The following is an 18,647-nucleotide window of genomic DNA, read 5'->3' on the forward strand; positions in this document are numbered from 1 at the left end:
AATACACTGGCCTGGACCCAAGTACATAAAGTTATTTGCATTGTCTATTTAATACCATACAACCTTAGTTTGTTTATTTTTTTGTTTGTTCTGATGTTTTTTTCTTGTAAATATCCTACTACTAGTAAAGTGATGGTCTCAATCCAATCCTTATATAAAATCCAATCTGTTTTGCTCATCAGTCAGTACCTATGAATTTTGACTGAGACCTAGCTAAGTTGTAGTAAATATTAAACAGAATGAGGTGTCACTAGTTCATTTGAGAGAATGCTTGCCACTGCAGTGGCTTCTGATAAAGCAGTGCAGCAATGCGTATCTTTGTCATGCGCATGTGGAGACTTTAAGCATAAAGGAAATGGCCCTTTTGTGGAATGGAACAGACTGAGTTTACCCTCCGTGCTTGAAGAGGGGTAAAACCAAAGGGCTTTAGAGAGATCACAGTCTAATTCTATCCATATGAATAGCCACTGAGGGAAGGGGAGGGGACATTCTGGGTGGCTGTGGCTAACTTGGATAACAACCTGGCACTGTATTTAGAAAGATGACCATTTTGTTTCTCATTCATTATAGCACAGCAGGACAGCCTGGGAAAAACATGGTATCCCTTAAGGCAAACAGAAAAAAACTGAGAGGAAGAACAATTTGACAAGCTGGCAAATTTGTGTGAAAGGAAAGAAGACAGTGAATGAATGTTATTAACTTTGAATGGATGTTATTTTGTCTCTGATATCAGACCCCTACTGGGATAAATGGTGATAAGTCAAACAGCCAGAATAGATATGCAGCATACAAACAGCAACATATATACCCATGATTGCCTATCAATTTCTTATAATGTTAAAACAATTATCACTGATGCCTGAAATCCAATAGAGGCCTTGCTAAAGTTTATATATAGCCACATTACATGCATTTCTTAATTTTGTAGGTGTTTAATATTTACATTTTGCTCAAGAATGTGCTAGACAATGCCTAAGGCTAGTAAAAATAACTGTTTTTTTTAACAGTTGCAAATCTGGCAAATTGAGTAGTTCTGGGGTATTAGTGTTACAAGGAAACACAAAGCATCCTATCAAATCCAATCTCCACTGTCACACTCTCCTCCTGATTTAGACCCCCACTGACTCTAGTGTAGCATCATTCATCTGGTCAGGCAGGTCAGCAGATTTATGGCATGTCCCACTGAGCAGAAGAGATTAGCTATGTATTAAGGGAAATAGTTAAGGGGTAAAACCCAGAGATAGTTTATCAAGGAATCACATGTCATGATTGCCAATGAGTCATGTTTGACACAAAAGGCTGTGAACTGAGCACAATGTGATGTACCTGACAACCTCACTGTAATGTTTAAGTAGGACTATACGGTACATCACCGTGGCTTCTCTTTGCAAATTCCACAGTGAAATGCATATTCGCATTACTGCTGTCTGCATATCAAAGTAACCTAACGCTAGATCATCCTAAAGGGAACGCCCAAGACGAAGTGCAAAGTGTGACACGTTAATCCTCTCAAAGTATACTCACTAAAATTATCCTTAGTGTATTAGCAACTAAGCCCTTTTGGTGAACATTGTTGCCTACTTTTTGTAACTTATTATTTATGCTTTCTGGACACGAATGCATGTTTGTGCAGTGGTTGAACTAAAGTTTTAAAAACGGAATCAATCTACAATATATTGAATATATTGTCATTCATGTTTAAAAAGTAAAACAGAAAATACATCATTTTTTTTCATTAATTTATTAGGATATTTAAATATACATTTTTATGGTATGTACAAAGGTAAAAGATATTACAAAAATATAATAGTAGAGAAAAGTGCAGGGAAATCTGTTTAAATAGAGTCCCCAAGCAATTGTCGCAGTCATTTTGGTCCTCGGAATCTGCGCCTGTGGTGTCCCTGGCCACTTTGTCTCCGTGCACAAACGTACTTTACTATAACCTGTGAGCAGTTTTCGCACTTCACCGTGCAGCACCAGTGGAACTTGCAGTTACAGCTGCTCACTATTTCTGTGCGGATCTCTTCGACACGCAGACCGCATTCGTGGCACAGCCTTCTGCAGCTGTGCTTTTCCCACTGCGACAGGTTCTTGCCATTCTGTAAGCACTCCCTGCCTTCAGTGCCGTGTAGTCCGAGGCTTAGGTTTTTCGCGCAGTAATCGGGGGAATCCTCCAAATAGATCAGTTCGGAGCGCGCGATGCTGCTGAACGCGTCCGTGATAGCGCCGCCGCGGTTATCCGCGCTGTTCCCCGCGCGCATGCGCCGTTTGTCCACCTCGAGTTTGTGCGCCTGGTCGTGCTTTACTTTCAGGTAATTGCCCACCTCACGGAACTCAGCCAGCTGCATCCAGCACGTCTGCATCGCGCAGCTCTCCGACATCCCATGGCAGCGACAGATCCTTTTCATAGTCGCTTTTACAGCCTGCAACACAGTATTAATAACAGATTTTATTAGCTGTCAGCAAATTTACTACAAATGTAATCCGGGTAGTTATAAAAGATAAAGATGCCAGTGCGTACCAGACGGCCTGCAGCGTTGTTATGGAGATTGACAGCAGCACGGGCGTCCTGTCCAGTCTCGAATGCGTCCACATATTGCTTGGAGATCCTCTCTCCAAAATCCACGTTATCACTACATCCTCCCCATTGCCAGCCACGACCTCCTGAGATCAGTGAATTGATTAGCTGCTTATATTTCCATAACAAATGAAAATTGCTAGATAATTTGATAAAACTGCTACATAATCAAATATGTGCATTAATACAGTTTGTGAACGAGTAATAAGCTATAACTGTTTAAATGAACTATTGTGTGATATTTAATTGTTCTTACCATTTTTTCCATTTCTTGAGTTGTCGCATCCGCAGTTGTCCAGATCCCCAAGGCTGCAGTTTCTGGTTAAAGTATACATGACACCAGCTGCGCTTATCGCGTGCACAAACGAAGTTTCTCTCGTCGCTACATGCATACACACAGAAAATCAGGTTAGAGCTAGTAGTGGGGGGTGAAGATTTTGCTGTATCGATGTTCGCTATATTTTATATCTCACCACTTCGGAGTCGTCTGTGAGTTGAGAGGTGAAACGTGCTCTCCGGGCAGTTCCACCTGTCCCACGTAAACTGGTGCTTGCACTCCTGCATTCCGTTTTGGGCTCCTGCGAGAACACTACTCGTGTAGCTCAAGTAAGCCTGTCAATATAAGAAAAAAAAGAAGAGTTACAAAAAAGTTTCAGCAAAATTTTCTACACATGATTTGTAGAGAATTGTAAAAGTGGATAACAAGACACATATTACTTACCTTTGGTCCAGTCATGAGCAAATTGTTAACAAGCCTAAAATAAGAAGAAAAAAAAGAAAATAAGTTAAGCATATGGTAAGAAAAAGCATTCGCGTTATTGCAATAAACTGAAAACCAAAATTTCTTTGCATTCTTACCATGTGTGGCCTAGAAGGGTTTTATGATAAGTAAGGAATAGAAAGGCCCAAAGGAAGGAGTAAACCATTTTTTTTGCAAGATCACGTTGCTACCAGAGTAAATGATGAAGATCTTCTTTCAATTCAAACAGGTTTTAGAAATTTATATAATCCACATCAGGGCTGATGAGAGGGGGGGTCACCTTTTGTTATAGAATTGCTGACTTGCTATTGGTCCACAGCTGCCAGTGATGCGGAGGAAACGCCTCTACTGAACTTCAAAGGATATCAATATCAGCGTGTTTATTTCTCTCTGCGGGCAGCAGTGCATGATAATTGATAGTAATGCATTGATCCAAGGGCCCTGGTAAAGGATTACACCCTGTGCCAATACACGTTTCCTACTTTTTCGAAGTAGAAAAAAAGAAAGACTTCACACAAAAACATATTTCCAAACTATTTAATGTATTCTACTTGAGTTTAAAATATCATATACACTTAAAGGTAAAAAAAAAAAAAAAGTAACAAACATTTAAACCATTGTGCAGTAAACATTGTCAGGCAATATGTGTTAGAAGTTTGTGTTCATTACAAGGAACAAATATTTATCTTTTAGTAAACCAAATATTAAGGGCAAAAAGTGCACATATAGAACATAAGTACTGGAAATTAAATCAGCAAAGTAAAAAAGTTTCATTTTCTTATTGATAGCTTTAAAATAATCGTCAGCATGTACAAATATACACTTTGGATTTTATATATAGGCAAAGGGGATTAACTGCGTACACGCTGCCTCCTTCGTGTACTGTTATGTGGTCGAATGTTTTTGTTCCTTTTTGAACAGATGTATTTTGTCACGAATTGTGTGCACTTCTCACACTTCACCGTGCAGCACCAGTGGAATTTGCAGTTACAGCTACTCACGATCTCTATCCTTTTTTCCTCTACTTTAAGGCCACACTCGTGGCAAAGTCTTCTGCAGCTTCGTTTCTCAAACTGCGACAAATTATTGCCAGTCTGCAAACACTCCCTGCCTTCAGTCCCGTGCAATCCAAGACTCAGATTTTTCACACAGTAATTTGGGGAGTCCTCTAGATGGATGAGTTCGGTGCGCGCGATGCTGCTGAACGTGTCAGCGATCGCGCCGCGGTTCTCTGCGCTGTTCCCGGCGCGCATGCGTCGCTGGTCCAGCTCGAGCTTCTGTGCCTGGTCATATTTGATTTTCAGGTAGTTACCGACGTCCCTGAAGTCAGACAGTTGCATCCAGCAAGTTTGAACGCTGCAGCTCCCCGACACTCCGTGACACTTGCACGATCTCTTCATCATCGCTCTGATAGCCTGCGTAAACGACATAATACATTCAATTTAGTACGTTGCAGGAATGCGTATACTTATACAGAAATGATTGGTTATCACTAGTCACAAAATATTTTGACTTACAAGTCTGCCAGCCTCGTTGTTGTGACGGTTTACAGCAGCACGCGAATCATGCCCATTTTCCATCGTATCTACAAACTGCTTAGAAATGTTCTCCCCGAAGTCAGCATTATCACTGCATCCACCCCAAATCCAACCTCGGCCTCCTGCCAACACATTAATGAGGGATGTGAGCACATTTTTACAACAAAGCATATTTTTGTTATTATGTGAATCTTTCTTTGCAGTAGTAGTAACTATGGTCGAATAAGCTTACCAATTTTTCCAGTTTTAGAGTCATCACAGCCACAGTTATCGAAGTCTCCCATGCTGCAGTTCTTGGTTAATGTATACATAACTCCAGCCGCACTTATGGCATGTATAAAAGCCGTTTCTTTGGTTGCTATAAAAAAATAATAATAAATGAATAAATATATCTGAGAGCGAATGTGCAGACTTTATGCAGATTGTAATGATTTGAAAACACTTTTATTATAATTAATGCCGTTATTTGTGCATACCCCTTCGCAATCCTTTATGTTTTGACAGTTGAAATTCACTCTCCGGGCAGTTCCACCTGTCCCATGCAAACTGGTATTTACACTCTTCAGTGCCGCGCTGTGCTCCTGCTTGCACGCTACTGGAATAAATAAGATATGCCTAGAAAAATACAAACACGTACAAATTATCCAACTGCTTTACATGTATTGTCATATATCTATTACTGATACTGCCAAATTGTAGCAGATCATATGGATAAGAATTTGCAGTAATTACCTTCGGTCCTGTCATCAGAAAGTTATTCACTGACCTAGAGAGAGAAAATAAAACAAGGCAACATTAAACATGGGTTTTCGTTCTTAACAACACAATAAAATATATAAAAAAGCCTGAAGTAATGTAACTGTACCATGCTGTTGAGGATAATACATGACAGCTTATAGACAGGACCAAAGATGCGAGGAACTGACAAAAGCCCATTGATGCCAGTGCGTCCTCCGAGTCCTCTGGGATGCCTTCTTTCGGTGACCCAAGGCTCAAATACTGATGGAGTTATCCAGAAGAGATAGAGGCAATTGACGACGGGCTCGAATGACCACGGTATTTATACCCCTCGCCGACATCGAATGACAGGCTTTTTCCAACTTTGACATTTCACTGTGAAATCTAGTGATTCGATGGCGATTTGTTCAGGCGTAGGAAACAGTAGAGCAGCCGCACTTCAAAGTGGCGCTTAATAGCCCCTTTATTATGCTCATTATATTCTGCTTTTCCCATGGACGAACTTTTAAGTTATTTGGTGCAATTACTACTACTACTACTACTACTTCTACTACTACTACTTGTTTTATCATTAGTAATAGTATTTTAGTATTATTATTAGTTTTATATTGGTACAATTAGTATTAGTATTATACGCCTGATAAAATCCAACTAGGCTTTCTTAATGTGTACAGTGTTCCACACATGAATCAGCATAATCTCTACTGTCTATGGAGGTGCTATGTAGTCCTTTTTACAATACACACCTTCTGATTTTGCATTTTCTATTACATTTGCATGGCACATGTAGTTGCCCTTTTTAATGGATACATTTTGTCAGTTTTCGAAAAGATCCTGAGAAAAACTTAAATTTTAATGATTATAATGTTTTTCTGTTAGCTGATGATTGCCAATAACATTTCAATTGCTGTTCTGCATCTTTCACGAGAACCCAAAATTCAAAACGGCACGCTAAGGGCCTTATAAATAATGTCAAAGTCTTTGTCACATGGGTGTTAAAAGACTGGGAACGAATCGGGTACAAAATTACAACATCCCACTAATGTTTAGACCCTTTTCTACAGACTATAACACCAAAATGCGTTATAATGTCTTGGTAAGTTACGTTTGGAATCTGGTTCTGTTTATTGGCTTAGTCAGTTTCCACAGAACCGTTTTCCCTAATAATAAAACAGTGGAATGTTTCCCAAACCTAAATAAAATATTGTAAAACAAGACCCAACGAGTCAAATAATGTTATTCCTATGTGCTAAAGGAATGCAGGTATAGATTAATGGCAGTGAGAAATCGACAAAATAATTTGACGTCTAATTACTTTCGATGACTTTTGCGATTATTTCTATATGGAAATGTGATTTCATATAGGCTCTCATGAAAAGATTAATTGCAGAAACCACAAATCATGAGCCAATCAAATCACTGATTTAATGGCCAGACAATAGATAAGCTCTCGAGCCACTTGGCTCAGCCCGTTTCAGACAATAGTGGGACGCGCAAGTGAGGATAATCCGCACTAATTGGTTATCGGCGACATCAAGCTCTAACAGAGGCTGAAACCCAAACTCCCACACCTACTTGTCAAAAAACCTAAGAACCTGTTAAGATGAGATCTTTGATTCCCCTCGTTTGTAACATGCAAACACATGCCGAAAGTTATATCTTTTTTTAATTTGATTTTTAATTTTGTTTGTCGATTTATGGGGCAGCAAACCAAGAAACAACAATCCAACGCCCGAGGTGTTTTAGACTCATCGATTAATCGACCAAAAGTTTATTCCGCGGTCCAAAACTCCAAAGAGGTGTGAAGGAGGAGCAATGAGAACCAGTCATCTATACTCAGGAAAATGAACTGAGGACTGGGCTTACCTTACGGCAAAAGCTTTCCATTTTGAATAAACACGGCGAGAAACTCAGGTGCGGTTAATTAAGTCAAACTGCGAGCATTGTGCTTTGGGGTAGAGCTTTGCAGACCAGCCAAAATCCAAGCTGATTAAAAGTGTTTTTTTTTTTTATCTTTTAAACTACTTTCATGTAAGTAATACAGCAAGACGTGCATTGTGTTTTCAACTTTGCATATACCATGATGTTACCTAGGAACTGTGTCTTTACTTTTTTTCCCCATTAAAGCAGTATTCTCGGGGAATATTTAAGCCTGATAAGTCCGGTAATAAAACACGATTAACAGCAGAGACATTGGCGCGTTTCTGAAGCACTGACGCCATGCTCTCAGCGGATTCATTAAACCATCACATACAGTGCAGGCATCAAAGGAGACCGAGGTGCGATTCCTTACACGTCATTAGCAAGCCATAAGGTGTGGATTGAAATAAGTAAGCAGTCATATGAGTGGTCTAATGTGTGTGAGAGAGACTAAACTAGTAGACACCTCACTGGGATGTCTTCGTAAACGTGGCCCGATGCATATTCGCAACTTTTTGTGTTTATTTGCTATTATATTTACTTATTCATTTTGGAACCATGGCCCTGTACTGTCGAAAGTGTGCAATAAGTGAAAGCCCCTTACTGCAGACTGAGTTACCTACTTTAATTTGTTTTCCATTACCAATCTAAACCATTAAAAAACAATAGTGGACTCACAGGACCTATTAGGAGATAATTGTGGAATATTTTGTAAAGAGTAGTGTTTTTTTTTATTTATTTTTTTTTTTACATTTTTTGCAGCCAGAGACAATTTGTTAGATAATATTCCAAATCGTTTATTCAGGTATTCTACAAGGAGCAATTTAGCTAGTTTTTGTGACTACTTCTTATAAGCATTCTTTTCATATTGTCATGCTGCGACTGTCACATCCTTATGAAAGATGCGTACATATGTTCCGAGAACAGTATGGCCTTTGACAATGTTGTTTATCATGTACTGATATGTTACTCAATGGTCTCATAGTCATCATGGAGGTCTATTTATGCATTCTCACTAACAATAAACTTTGAATATCTTTTGTACATGTTTGTCATGTCTCTGTGACTGTTATTTCCACATTGGAAAGCCTAAACAAGAATGAGTGGGCCTTTAACCAAGTTTAAAAAAATCCAGTAATAGCTTCAGTATTTGTTTTGTAAATGTATAACTGAACAATTCAAATAAGGTTATTTTAAATATTTAATAAATATAGTTTTATTCTGCGTTTATTTATCCTTTGCACTCACTTTATCCAAAGAGTATTATAATTAATTGGTTCAACAATTCTCCAGTTAGGTGTTAATTAATTGTCACAGTTTCTAATGCTAGGACGTTGGTAAAATGTTTATATTAATGTGCTTATTCTAATTTAACAATCTAAGCTTTATACAGGTGGATACATTTTAAACAACGAAAAAGCCTATAATTGTTATGCTGTAGTTTTCTTTTCTTTTTTTGTTATTGTTTGTTTAACATATATTATTCTTAAGTGAACTTTTAAAGCAGCCATCAATACCCCCAGCTTTTCGATTTAGCCAAAAGTCAGTTAGTCAGTTAGCCAAAAACTCTGTATAATGTTAAACAATTAAAAATCAAAAAGTGTTTCTCAGTAAAAATAAAAAAAATGGGAATTTTCAACACAAAAACTACTTTTTTTCTTTGTGCTTTATTATTGGCTATGTAAACTCTTTTTGCTGATGCCCATATTAAGTTTTGCAGTTAAATACATCAGGAAAGTTGGGAGTGCTGCAGCACACTCATCAAACATACTTCCCGCTTCTTTGTCTATAGAAGAGGTTTAGATTAAACCCATATCATTCATGATCAAGTAAAAGAGGTAAATAATGTATACTGGCTATGCTTATAGCGGCAGTATAGCGGCAGTCAATTCTTTGCTTTATTTGATATTACTGTTAGAGTTGGCAAAAGGGAGTCACAGTGTGACAGCATTACTGGTTTGATCTGGAGTTTGGGTTACTGTCTATATTTTCCTGAGTTTGTGTTTCTTCTGGAAACTGGTTTCTTCCCAACTCCCAAAAACATGTCGGTAAGTGCATTGGCTATGCTAAGTTGCATCCTATTTAAAGGCTTCATTTATTAGTTGTAGTTTATGGCAATTTGCTAATTTAAATTTGCTTTTTGCTACTGTATCTTGATCAAATAAAATGCCAGATTTGCTTGTTGGAATATGACACATTATGGATAATAAGGACATGTATGATGCTAAAGTTTACAGTCAATTGTGCTATAAAATTAATTTTTAATTGAATTTACAAACATAATAAAAAATATAAATATAAATAAACAGAATACAATGATTTACAAATCTCATAAACAAATATTCTATTCACAATAGAACACAAACATATCAAACATTTAAACTGAGGACATGTACCATGTTAAGCAAAATATAAGGTACGAGGTGAATCAAAAAGTTTCAAGTTTAGTTTTGCGGCATGCACAGTCACAGGGAGCACCGGATTTCATAAGTCAGTGTGCCAAAAGACATCATCCTGTGTACACTGGGAGCTGTAAAAATGGTGCTGCGATTTCATAACGGACAGCAAGTTAGAACAAAGAGCAAATTTTGAATGAAACTGGGCAAATTTGCTACAAAGATTGGCATGATTCAGCAAGTTTCCGCTAATGCTGCATAGAGTTGTTTGAGGTGTTTTAAATATATGCATGTTTCAAGAGCAGAAGAACATCACTGAAAGACGACTAGATATCAGGAACACCTTCAACAAGCTCAACTCAAAACCATTTGTCAACTTGTGCATGATGGTCATTGTTGGTGTGTCATCATGTGTGATTTTGACATGCTCTGTGTTGCTGTATTCATTCAATGGCATTGTGCATCGAGAATTCATGCACAGGGGCTGACCATTAGTAGCAACTTGCTAGGTTTTAATGCATCTGAGGGAGGACATTCAGCAACAGAGATAGCCCTAAAACAAAGCTAGTCTTTAAGCTTTTTGATACCACCTCTTAATCTGTACATAATGGCTGCAACATGCTTCAAAAAACTGGGATAGGTTTATGTTTGCCAGGTGTCGCATCCACTCTTCTTTTAAAAACAATCTGTATACATCTGGGAACTGAGGAGAACAGTTGCTGTAGTTGTTGTAGAGGAATGTTGTCCAGTTTGTATCAGATACAGGATTCTAGCTGTTTAACAGTCTGTCATATTTTTTATTTCATAATGCACCAAATATTTTAAATTGGTGAAAGGTCTGTACTGCATTCAGGCCAGTTCAGCAACAGAACTCTTGTACTACAAAGCCATGCTGTTGTAATAGATGCAACAAGTATAACTTAACATTGTCATTCTGAAATATGCAAGGCCTTTCCTAAAAAGACATCATGTGAATGGAAGCATATGTTACTCTAAAACCTGTATACACCTTTCAGCATTGATAGTGCCTTTCCAGTTTGAAAACCGGTCATTCCATAGACACTAATGCATGCACACACACACACACACACACACACACACACACACACACACACACACACGCACTATTAGAGTCACAGGCTTTTGAACTGAGCGGAAATAACAAGCCAAAGAGCACCTCTTGTCCATGGTTTCCAAAAAGAATTACAAATTTCAATTTGTCAGACTACAGAACAGTTTGCCACTTTGCCTCAGTCCATTTGAAATAAAAAAAAGGTGCATTTTTTTTTTTATCTTGATCACTTATGGTTTTGGATTTGCATGATAGAGCTGCATTTGTAGATGACATGGTGTACTGTGCTTACAGACAATTTCTAGCAGTGTTTCTCAGCTCATGTAGCAATTTTAATTATACTGTAGAATCATGCCTGTTTTTTTGTGTAGAACATGGGCATCCAATATTTGTTTGTTTTGCCTTTGTCCCTTAAACACACAGATTTCTCCAGATTCTTATTTTGATAATATTATGTTCTATAGATTATGATATATTCAAAGTCTTCACAATTATACTTTAAGGAACATTATTTTGAAATTGTTCCATAATTTGTAGGTAGAGTTTTTCACAGATTGTTAAACCCATGCTACTTCTGAGGGACTCTGCCTCTCTAAGATAATCTTTGTTATATATAATCTTGAAACTGACCTGTTGCCAATTAACCGGATTAGTTGCAAAATGTATTACAGCAGCTTTTTAGTAACACTTACTTTTCCGGCCCTGTATTGCCCCATCCCACATTTTGTAAGACGTGTTCTAGCCTAATTAAAAAATGAGAGAGATTTAAATTTATTTTTCAAAGCAAATAAGTAGAAGACAAGCCAATGGGCCCTCTCCTCTTGAGACTGGAAAACATGGCATTCCTGATTTCCAGAAAGAATTTTTTATTTCTATTTGTCTGACCACAGAACAGTTTTCCACATTGCTTCAGTCCATTTTGAATGAGTTTTGGCCCCAAGAAGATGGCAGTGTTTCTGGATCATGTTAAAATATGGTTTCTTCTTTGGATGCATTTCTTTGGATGACATGACAAACAGGTGTTTTTGAACCCATGGAGTGATTTCCATTACAGAGTCATTTTGTCTTTGCAATTTGATGTTGATAAACATTATTCTGAAATTGTTACTTACCTGTTCCCAATTAAGCTAATTAGTTTCCAACTGTCCCTCCAGATGTTTCTTTTAGCAGCACTTTTTTTGATAGTACTTTTCTTTTTGAGACTTGATGCAGACATCAAACATCAAAAAACTTACAAATATCCATATATTTTGAATACATTTATACATTTCATCAGTTAAGCCTTTGATATGTGTTCTGTGTTCTACTGTAAAAAAAGAAATATGTATTTATGAGGTTGGGAATTATTTGCATTCTATTTTTTATTACATTTTCCCAAACGTTTATGTAATTGTCATTTTAAATCAAAGTAATAAAATTTTTTTTATAGGTAAATAAAAATGACCTTTTTAACAAGACATTCTTTTTACTGATATAGTTTGTTACAGTCCACCATTCCTAAATACATCATAGTAAGATACCACTGATTTTTTGCTTAAATCTTTTTTTATTTTTGAGCAAAACTATCGTCACATAACACTTGATATGTGGTTTATCTACTTTCACAAACGTTTACTGCAGCTTTTTTCAGTTGTTTGCTTTTTCTGGGTTTGTCCTTTCTGTCTTCTCTTTAGGAGGTGAAATACATGCTCAATGTGGTTAAGGTCTGGTTGATGTAGTCTAAAATCTTCAAATTTCCAAATTTTCTTGCTGCTTCTTCTTCTTTCGGCTGCTTTCGGGTTCACCACATCAATCTCTATACAACCCTGTCCCCTACATCTGCCTCTTTCAAATGAACTACATAAATGTCTTTCCTCACCGCATCCATAAACTTGCTCCTTGGCCTTTCTGTTTTCCTTCTTCCTGGCAGTTCAATCCTCAGCATTATTCCACCAATATAACCCATGTCACTCCTCTGCACACAGCCTTGTGTGAAATGTCTCAGCATCTTCAATTCTGCTACCTCCAGCCCTGCCTCCTGTTTTTTAGTCATGCCACTGTCTCTAAACCATACAACATACTCACAGGATTTACCACAGTCCTATAAACTTTTTCTTACACTCCTGCAGATACCCTTCTATTACAAATCCCCCCTGCCACTCTTCTCCACCCACTCCACCCTGTCTGCACTCTTTTCTTCCCTTATCTAACACACTTTCCATTACTTTGCACAGTTTACCCCAGGTACTTAAACTCATTCATCTTCACCACCTCTGCTCTCTGCAACTGCACCACTCCACTGCCCTCCCTCTCATTCACACACATGTAATCTGTCTTATTCCTACTGACTTTCATTCCCCTTCTCTCTAGCATGTACCTCCACCTCTCCAAGCTATTTTCAACCTGCTCCCTACTCTCATCCGCAAACATCATAATCCATTAAAACTCCTGTCTGACCTCGTCCGTCAACCTATACATTACCACTGCAAAAGGAAATAGCTTAGAGCCGATCTTTAAACCAGTCTGTCATTCCTACTACACACTTCACTGCTGTCACACAGTCCTCATACAAACCCGATTCCAAAAAAGTAGGGACACAAAAGGAATGCAATAATTTACAAATATCATAAACTTATATTTTATTCACAATAGAATATAGATAACATATCAAATGTTGAAAGTGAGACATTTTGAAATGTCATGCCAAATATTGGCTCATCTTGGATTTCATGAGAGCTACACATTCCAAAAAAGTTGGGAAATGTAGCAATAAGGAAAAATTAAATGTACATAAGTAACAGCTGGAGGACCAATTTGCAACTTATTAGGTCAATTGGCAACATGATTGGGTATAAAAAGAGCCTCTCAGAGTGGCAGTGTCTCTCAGAAGTCAGGATGGGCAGAGGATCACCAATGCCCCCGGAATGCTGCGGTGAAAAATAGTGGAGCAATATCAGAAAGGAGTTTCTCAAAGAAAAATTGAAAAGAGTTTGAAGTTATCATCATCTACAGTGCATAATATCATCCAAAGATTCAGAGAATCTGGAACAATCTCTGTGCATAACGGTCAAGGCCGGAAAACCATACTGGATGCCTGTGATCTTCGGGCCCTTAGACGGCACTGCATCACATACAGGAATGCTACTGTAATAGAAATCACAACATGGGCTCAGGAATACTTCCAGAGAACATTGTCTGTGAACACAATCCACCGTGCCATTCGCTGTTGGTGGCTAAACCTCTATAGGTAAAAAAAAAAGAAGCCATATCTAAACATGATCCAGAAGCTCAAAAGTTTTCTCTGGGCCAAGGATCATTTAAAATGGACTGTGGCAAAGTGGAAAACTGTTCTGTGGTCAGAAGAATCAAAATTTGAAGTTCTTTTTGGAAAACTGGGACGCCATGTCATTACGGACTAAAGAGGATAAGGACAACCTATATCTCCTAAACATCATGATTCCACTGGTATGTCATCTGGGCCAACCAACTTTCCACTCTTCAGCCTTTTAATATATGCTGTTACTTTCTCCTTTATAATCCTATCCACTTTCTGCTTCAAAATCTCCACACCATCATTGTCCTGATTTATCAGCTGCTTAAAATACTCCCTCCACCTTATTAATACACTCTGCTCACTAGCTGAACATCCTTCCTTTTTTTACTTCCTTAGTGTCCAACTTCTTATATAGCTCCTCATATGCCTTTTCCTTTGCTTTTACCACATTCATCTTCACCTGCTGCCACATCTCTTTATACTCCTGCCTACTTTTCTCATGTCTCTGCCTATCTCAATTCTGTTTTACCAACCTCTTTCTCCTTATGCTTTCCTGCACTTCCTCATTCCACCACCACATCTCTCTGTCTTCCTTTTTCTTTCCAGATGTCACACCAAGTATCTTAGCTGTCTCCCTTACCATTTCTGCAGTAGTTTCTCAATCATCCAGCACCTCTTCACCACCACCTAGCCCCTTATTGACCTCTTCCCTGAATCTCACACTACAGTTTTCCTCCTACAGTTTACAACATCGTATTCTTTTTCAGTCCATCTGATGCTGTCTAGTTACACTACCCCCTACCAAGATCTTACAGTCTCCAATCTTTTTTAGGTTGCATCTCCTGCATAGAACATAGTGTAACGTGTGAAATATGTTGTGGCTCCTTTAAGAGCAGAGCGGCATTTTGGGAACAGTCTGCCGCCACATTGTTCATGAGTACTGCATGTGTGCAAGACTGATCATTATTTTTTATTATTTCTTTTGCTCCTTTAAGTTATCTTCTGATTAGCAAGTAATGCTGTTGCCAAGAGAATAAAGCATGAGATGTGGAACGCGACCTGTCTGTGTTTTGGCTAATTTCTGCTGCAGCTTGTCTTAGGCAAGCTATCCTTGACCCTGACTCAATGCGTTACAATAGTCCACTTGTCTGCACCTTCCTCCACTCTTATATGTCACACTATGCACCTCCTTCTTCCTAATAGTACCAAAATTTGAAGTACCAACCATAACATCCACTCTCCTACACTTCTCCTTGCTGTCACTGTGGATGTCCTCCTACTCTTTTTTTCCTCCTTTGGCCATCAGTGGCCCAATTTCCACCTGTTGTTGTTTAGCCTGGATATATTCATTAGATTACTATTTGAATTAGAAATTTTTTTGTATTAATATATTAATATGATGTGAGGTCCAGTTACCAGAAATGACTACTTTTTACCTAACTTAATGTCATAGTCAAAACATTTTTACTTTAACTTGATGGTTATTTGTACTTCTACTTGAGTGAAGGATGTGTGTCCTTTTTCCATCTCTGGTATAATGATCAGAACTTTTCTTACTCCAGATTTTTAAAACCTTTTTCAAATGAATCGCTGTCTTGTTTTCTGATTCCTACCGCTAACTCAGATAATTATATTTTGTTTTAGTTTTTAGTTTATATTTCTATATTTATACTCTTAAAGTCTGTTTCGAATAGTGAACTGTGAAACATTTATCTCAGGTGTATGGAGGCTTTTGTATTTTTTTTTTTGCTTTAAAACAGTTAAATGCATAAACAATCAATCAATCTAACAGGGCAAACCTTGGCAACAAATAACACCTGTCAGTCACATGTTCCAATTTGTCTGATCACTTGAAATAGTGGGTTCAAACTAAAGATGTCGTCTTCTAAGTTTAACACATCTTAATATAAATATCAGAAATGAAAGCTAAATCTAATTCACTGTGCCATATTTATCTTTTTAACTAAAGATGTGTTCAATATAAAACAAAACAAAATATCCAACTTTGCTATTCCATTACTTTCAGAAAGGACTTTATTAAGAAGCAAGATTAGCTTTGCATAGAATGGAAGAACAAATGTTCACCATACTTGCTAAATATGAAGGAAGTCTTAGTGCTGTGAGGAAGCTTAATCACAGAGCAGGGAATGTAACAGCTATACTACTGGTGCAAACTGTCTCAATGCATTTTGTATATATAATTACAAAGCCCAGACATTAGATCCTGTATGCTATTTTTCTAATATGTACTAAAGTCAATGCCCACTCAAAGGCAAATGTATAGAATGCAGTTCATTGTAGATGATTGTGGATGCTGCTGTGGCAGTTTAAGCAGCTTACCTTTATATTGGCTTAAACACTCAGAGCACCAAGTTTATATGAACATTTATTTTCTAGAAAGAATTGCTCTATGACTAAATGATATGGCATATAGTGCATAATACAGTGTATAATTTAATACTAAACATTACAGACATATTCAACCAGGCATATTATTGAGGGGTTTTAAAAATTATCCACCTCATACAATACTGTGTGTAGGTTTCATATTTCTTTTTATTTCATGAAATGTTGATTCAAAATTGCTATGAATTACATTTGTTGAAATATCCATGCTCAAACACCATCTTATGTCACCGTGTCTTAATTTTCCAATGGTGACATTTATCACCATGGTAACCATGCATCACAAGGGACAGCAGTACCCAAAAAACATATAATCATTAAATATAGTTAATATTTAATAATATAGCAGCAAAGGAACTGTTGTGCTTGGATTTCCTTTTATCCATCAGGTTAGGGGCTTGTATCTCCTTTTCTTTCCTGTTCAATAGCTGAAACACAAAGTAAGTTTTGTTTGTATTAGTCCCTGTTTCAGTCAGGGAATATTACAACAAATATGATTATAGATCACTTTGCATATGCATTCTGAAAGGTGCTAGTGTTTTTGCTGCATTGCTGATGGAGGTTTTTGGCAGAAATTAAGCTGACACCTGTCTGCTGACATGAGAATATGTTGGTGTGAATGGTAGGATGCTGCATGCAGATTGCTTATTTTAGACTTATGTTAGAGAGTTGTGTTTGTGTGAAAAAGCAAGCACTGAACGGGGCATAATTAGAATTATATTAGAAAATGAGGAAACTAAAATGTGAGAAGAGACATGATGAACAAAGCATTACAGCTAAAGTGAAACACCACAGCAATGCTCCATACCACACCCCAAATTAACAGCACATACTGCACACTGTTCTTTTGAATTTACTCACTCTCTTTGGTGGGCAATGGGTTTTTTTCTTTTGTCTCTGTCTTCTTCAGCTTGGTTTTGTCAAACCTTGCAATCTCTGTGAGATCTGGCTTGTCAGACATGCTAGCTGTCAATAGAGGTAAGTACACGTTACTGAAATTACAAAGCTTTGACCTTGCATTTATCCTACATTTACAAAATATCTCCCTGGGATATGTACTGAAAATATGTCTTGTTTCCAAGTTTTTTCATAATGTGGCTAAGAATAATTAAATATGTTAAAAATAACACATTGAATAATCTTATTTGGATATCTGATATTTGATGTGGTCTTACAACAAAACTGCTGCCGATGTGTGCCTAAAACATATTTGTGTTGCATGTTACTCTTACTTCTGTAATGGTCTCTTTTGTTCTTAAATACAATTATTTTCTCCCCATTCTGTTTTATTCCTGCCACCAAATGCTTGTGAACCCCACACCCTTTTCTGCTGCAATGGTCATCAGTTTTGATGTGCTAAAACTACTAGCAGAGTTTGCTCTTGTAGAAAGCCTGAAGGCTTAAACCTGCCTAGTGCCTGACTCTCCATCTCCATATTATCTTTATTCATCCTTTTTTCTCTGCCTCTAATGTCCACCTCCATCTCAACCAAGGAAAATTAATCCACTGTTTCCTGCAATCCTAGATCCATGATTCTAGCCTTTTCCTTGCACAGTTACATGTACAGATATCAGTATGAAATCAAAAGAGAAGGCCTTACCGTATTGTACAAAAGAGCTGTTTCCACCAGCAGGGAAGGAGAGAGTGAAACTGTGTGTGTTTGCTGGTGTCTGTGCTTCTGCATCTATACTAGGGCGTGGATTTATGAGAGGGAGGGGAAGAGGGAGAGAGAACGAGGGAGAGAGAATGAGAATGAGTCTGACTAGCCCACCCCCTTCCATTTTTCCTCCCTCTTTAAATTAATATTGATGTATTATAGGAAACAGAGTTGGGACCTTAGAGGAATTATTAGTAGCACATATTTATTTTATTTATTTCATGATGGCTACAAAATACAGAAATTATGATCGATGTTTAGGCTATGTGGGCAGACGAGAATGGGATTTTGTATAGTGGGGAGCACCAGCAAAAAAAAAAATGCCATTA

The 18,647-nt window shown here is 37.6% G+C and overlaps 3 protein-coding genes across 3 annotated transcripts; all 3 read right to left on the reverse strand.

Annotated features, from left to right (window-relative positions):
* Nucleotides 1-1,777: 1,777 nt before the first annotated feature.
* On the reverse strand, nucleotides 1,778-3,344 carry LOC124386238 (protein Wnt-8a). Its single transcript, XM_046849962.1, has 5 exons — nucleotides 3,300-3,344; nucleotides 3,052-3,190; nucleotides 2,835-2,960; nucleotides 2,522-2,664; nucleotides 1,778-2,423 (listed from the first exon to the last, which is right to left on the reverse strand). The coding sequence occupies exons 1-5, from the start codon at nucleotides 3,312-3,314 to the stop codon at nucleotides 1,866-1,868; spliced, it is 981 nt and encodes a 326-aa protein (XP_046705918.1). The 5' UTR covers nucleotides 3,315-3,344; the 3' UTR covers nucleotides 1,778-1,865.
* A 517-nt stretch (nucleotides 3,345-3,861) lies between these two features.
* On the reverse strand, nucleotides 3,862-9,700 carry wnt8a (wingless-type MMTV integration site family, member 8a). The gene is made up of 7 exons (XM_046848864.1): nucleotides 7,481-9,700; nucleotides 5,742-5,875; nucleotides 5,609-5,642; nucleotides 5,353-5,491; nucleotides 5,109-5,234; nucleotides 4,856-4,998; nucleotides 3,862-4,753 (listed from the first exon to the last, which is right to left on the reverse strand). The coding sequence occupies exons 1-7, from the start codon at nucleotides 7,499-7,501 to the stop codon at nucleotides 4,190-4,192; spliced, it is 1,161 nt and encodes a 386-aa protein (XP_046704820.1). The 5' UTR covers nucleotides 7,502-9,700; the 3' UTR covers nucleotides 3,862-4,189.
* Nucleotides 9,701-16,259: 6,559 nt separating this feature from the next.
* tmsb2 (thymosin beta 2) lies at nucleotides 16,260-18,371 on the reverse strand. The gene is made up of 3 exons (XM_046849824.1): nucleotides 18,262-18,371; nucleotides 17,523-17,627; nucleotides 16,260-17,089 (listed from the first exon to the last, which is right to left on the reverse strand). The coding sequence occupies exons 2-3, from the start codon at nucleotides 17,620-17,622 to the stop codon at nucleotides 17,052-17,054; spliced, it is 138 nt and encodes a 45-aa protein (XP_046705780.1). The 5' UTR covers nucleotides 17,623-17,627; nucleotides 18,262-18,371; the 3' UTR covers nucleotides 16,260-17,051.
* Between the last annotated feature and the right edge of the window lie 276 nt (nucleotides 18,372-18,647).

The sequence above is a fragment of the Silurus meridionalis genome, chromosome 5 (genome assembly GCF_014805685.1).
Source record: "Silurus meridionalis isolate SWU-2019-XX chromosome 5, ASM1480568v1, whole genome shotgun sequence".
NCBI lineage: Eukaryota > Metazoa > Chordata > Actinopteri > Siluriformes > Siluridae > Silurus > Silurus meridionalis.

What these genes read in the sequence shown, in the direction of transcription:
- LOC124386238 (XM_046849962.1), bottom strand. An exon ending in CTCAAGAAATGGAAAAAATG is followed by an intron (nt 2,665 to 2,834) that starts GTAAGAACAATT and finishes CACTGATCTCAG; the next exon opens with GAGGTCGTGGCTGGCAATGG. An exon ending in ACAACGCTGCAGGCCGTCTG is followed by an intron (nt 2,424 to 2,521) that starts GTACGCACTGGC and finishes ACTGTGTTGCAG; the next exon opens with GCTGTAAAAGCGACTATGAA.
- wnt8a (XM_046848864.1), bottom strand. Translation starts at nt 7,501, where the DNA reads ATGGAAAGCTTTTGCCGTAAG. An exon ending in TGGAAAGCTTTTGCCGTAAG is followed by an intron (nt 5,876 to 7,480) that starts GTAAGCCCAGTC and finishes TAACTCCATCAG; the next exon opens with TATTTGAGCCTTGGGTCACC. An exon ending in ACAACGAGGCTGGCAGACTT is followed by an intron (nt 4,754 to 4,855) that starts GTAAGTCAAAAT and finishes TCGTTTACGCAG; the next exon opens with GCTATCAGAGCGATGATGAA.
- tmsb2 (XM_046849824.1), bottom strand. Translation starts at nt 17,622, where the DNA reads ATGTCTGACAAGCCAGATCTCACAGAGATTGCAAGGTTTGACAAAACC. An exon ending in CCCATTGCCCACCAAAGAGA is followed by an intron (nt 17,090 to 17,522) that starts GTGAGTAAATTC and finishes TTTGTGTTTCAG; the next exon opens with CTATTGAACAGGAAAGAAAA.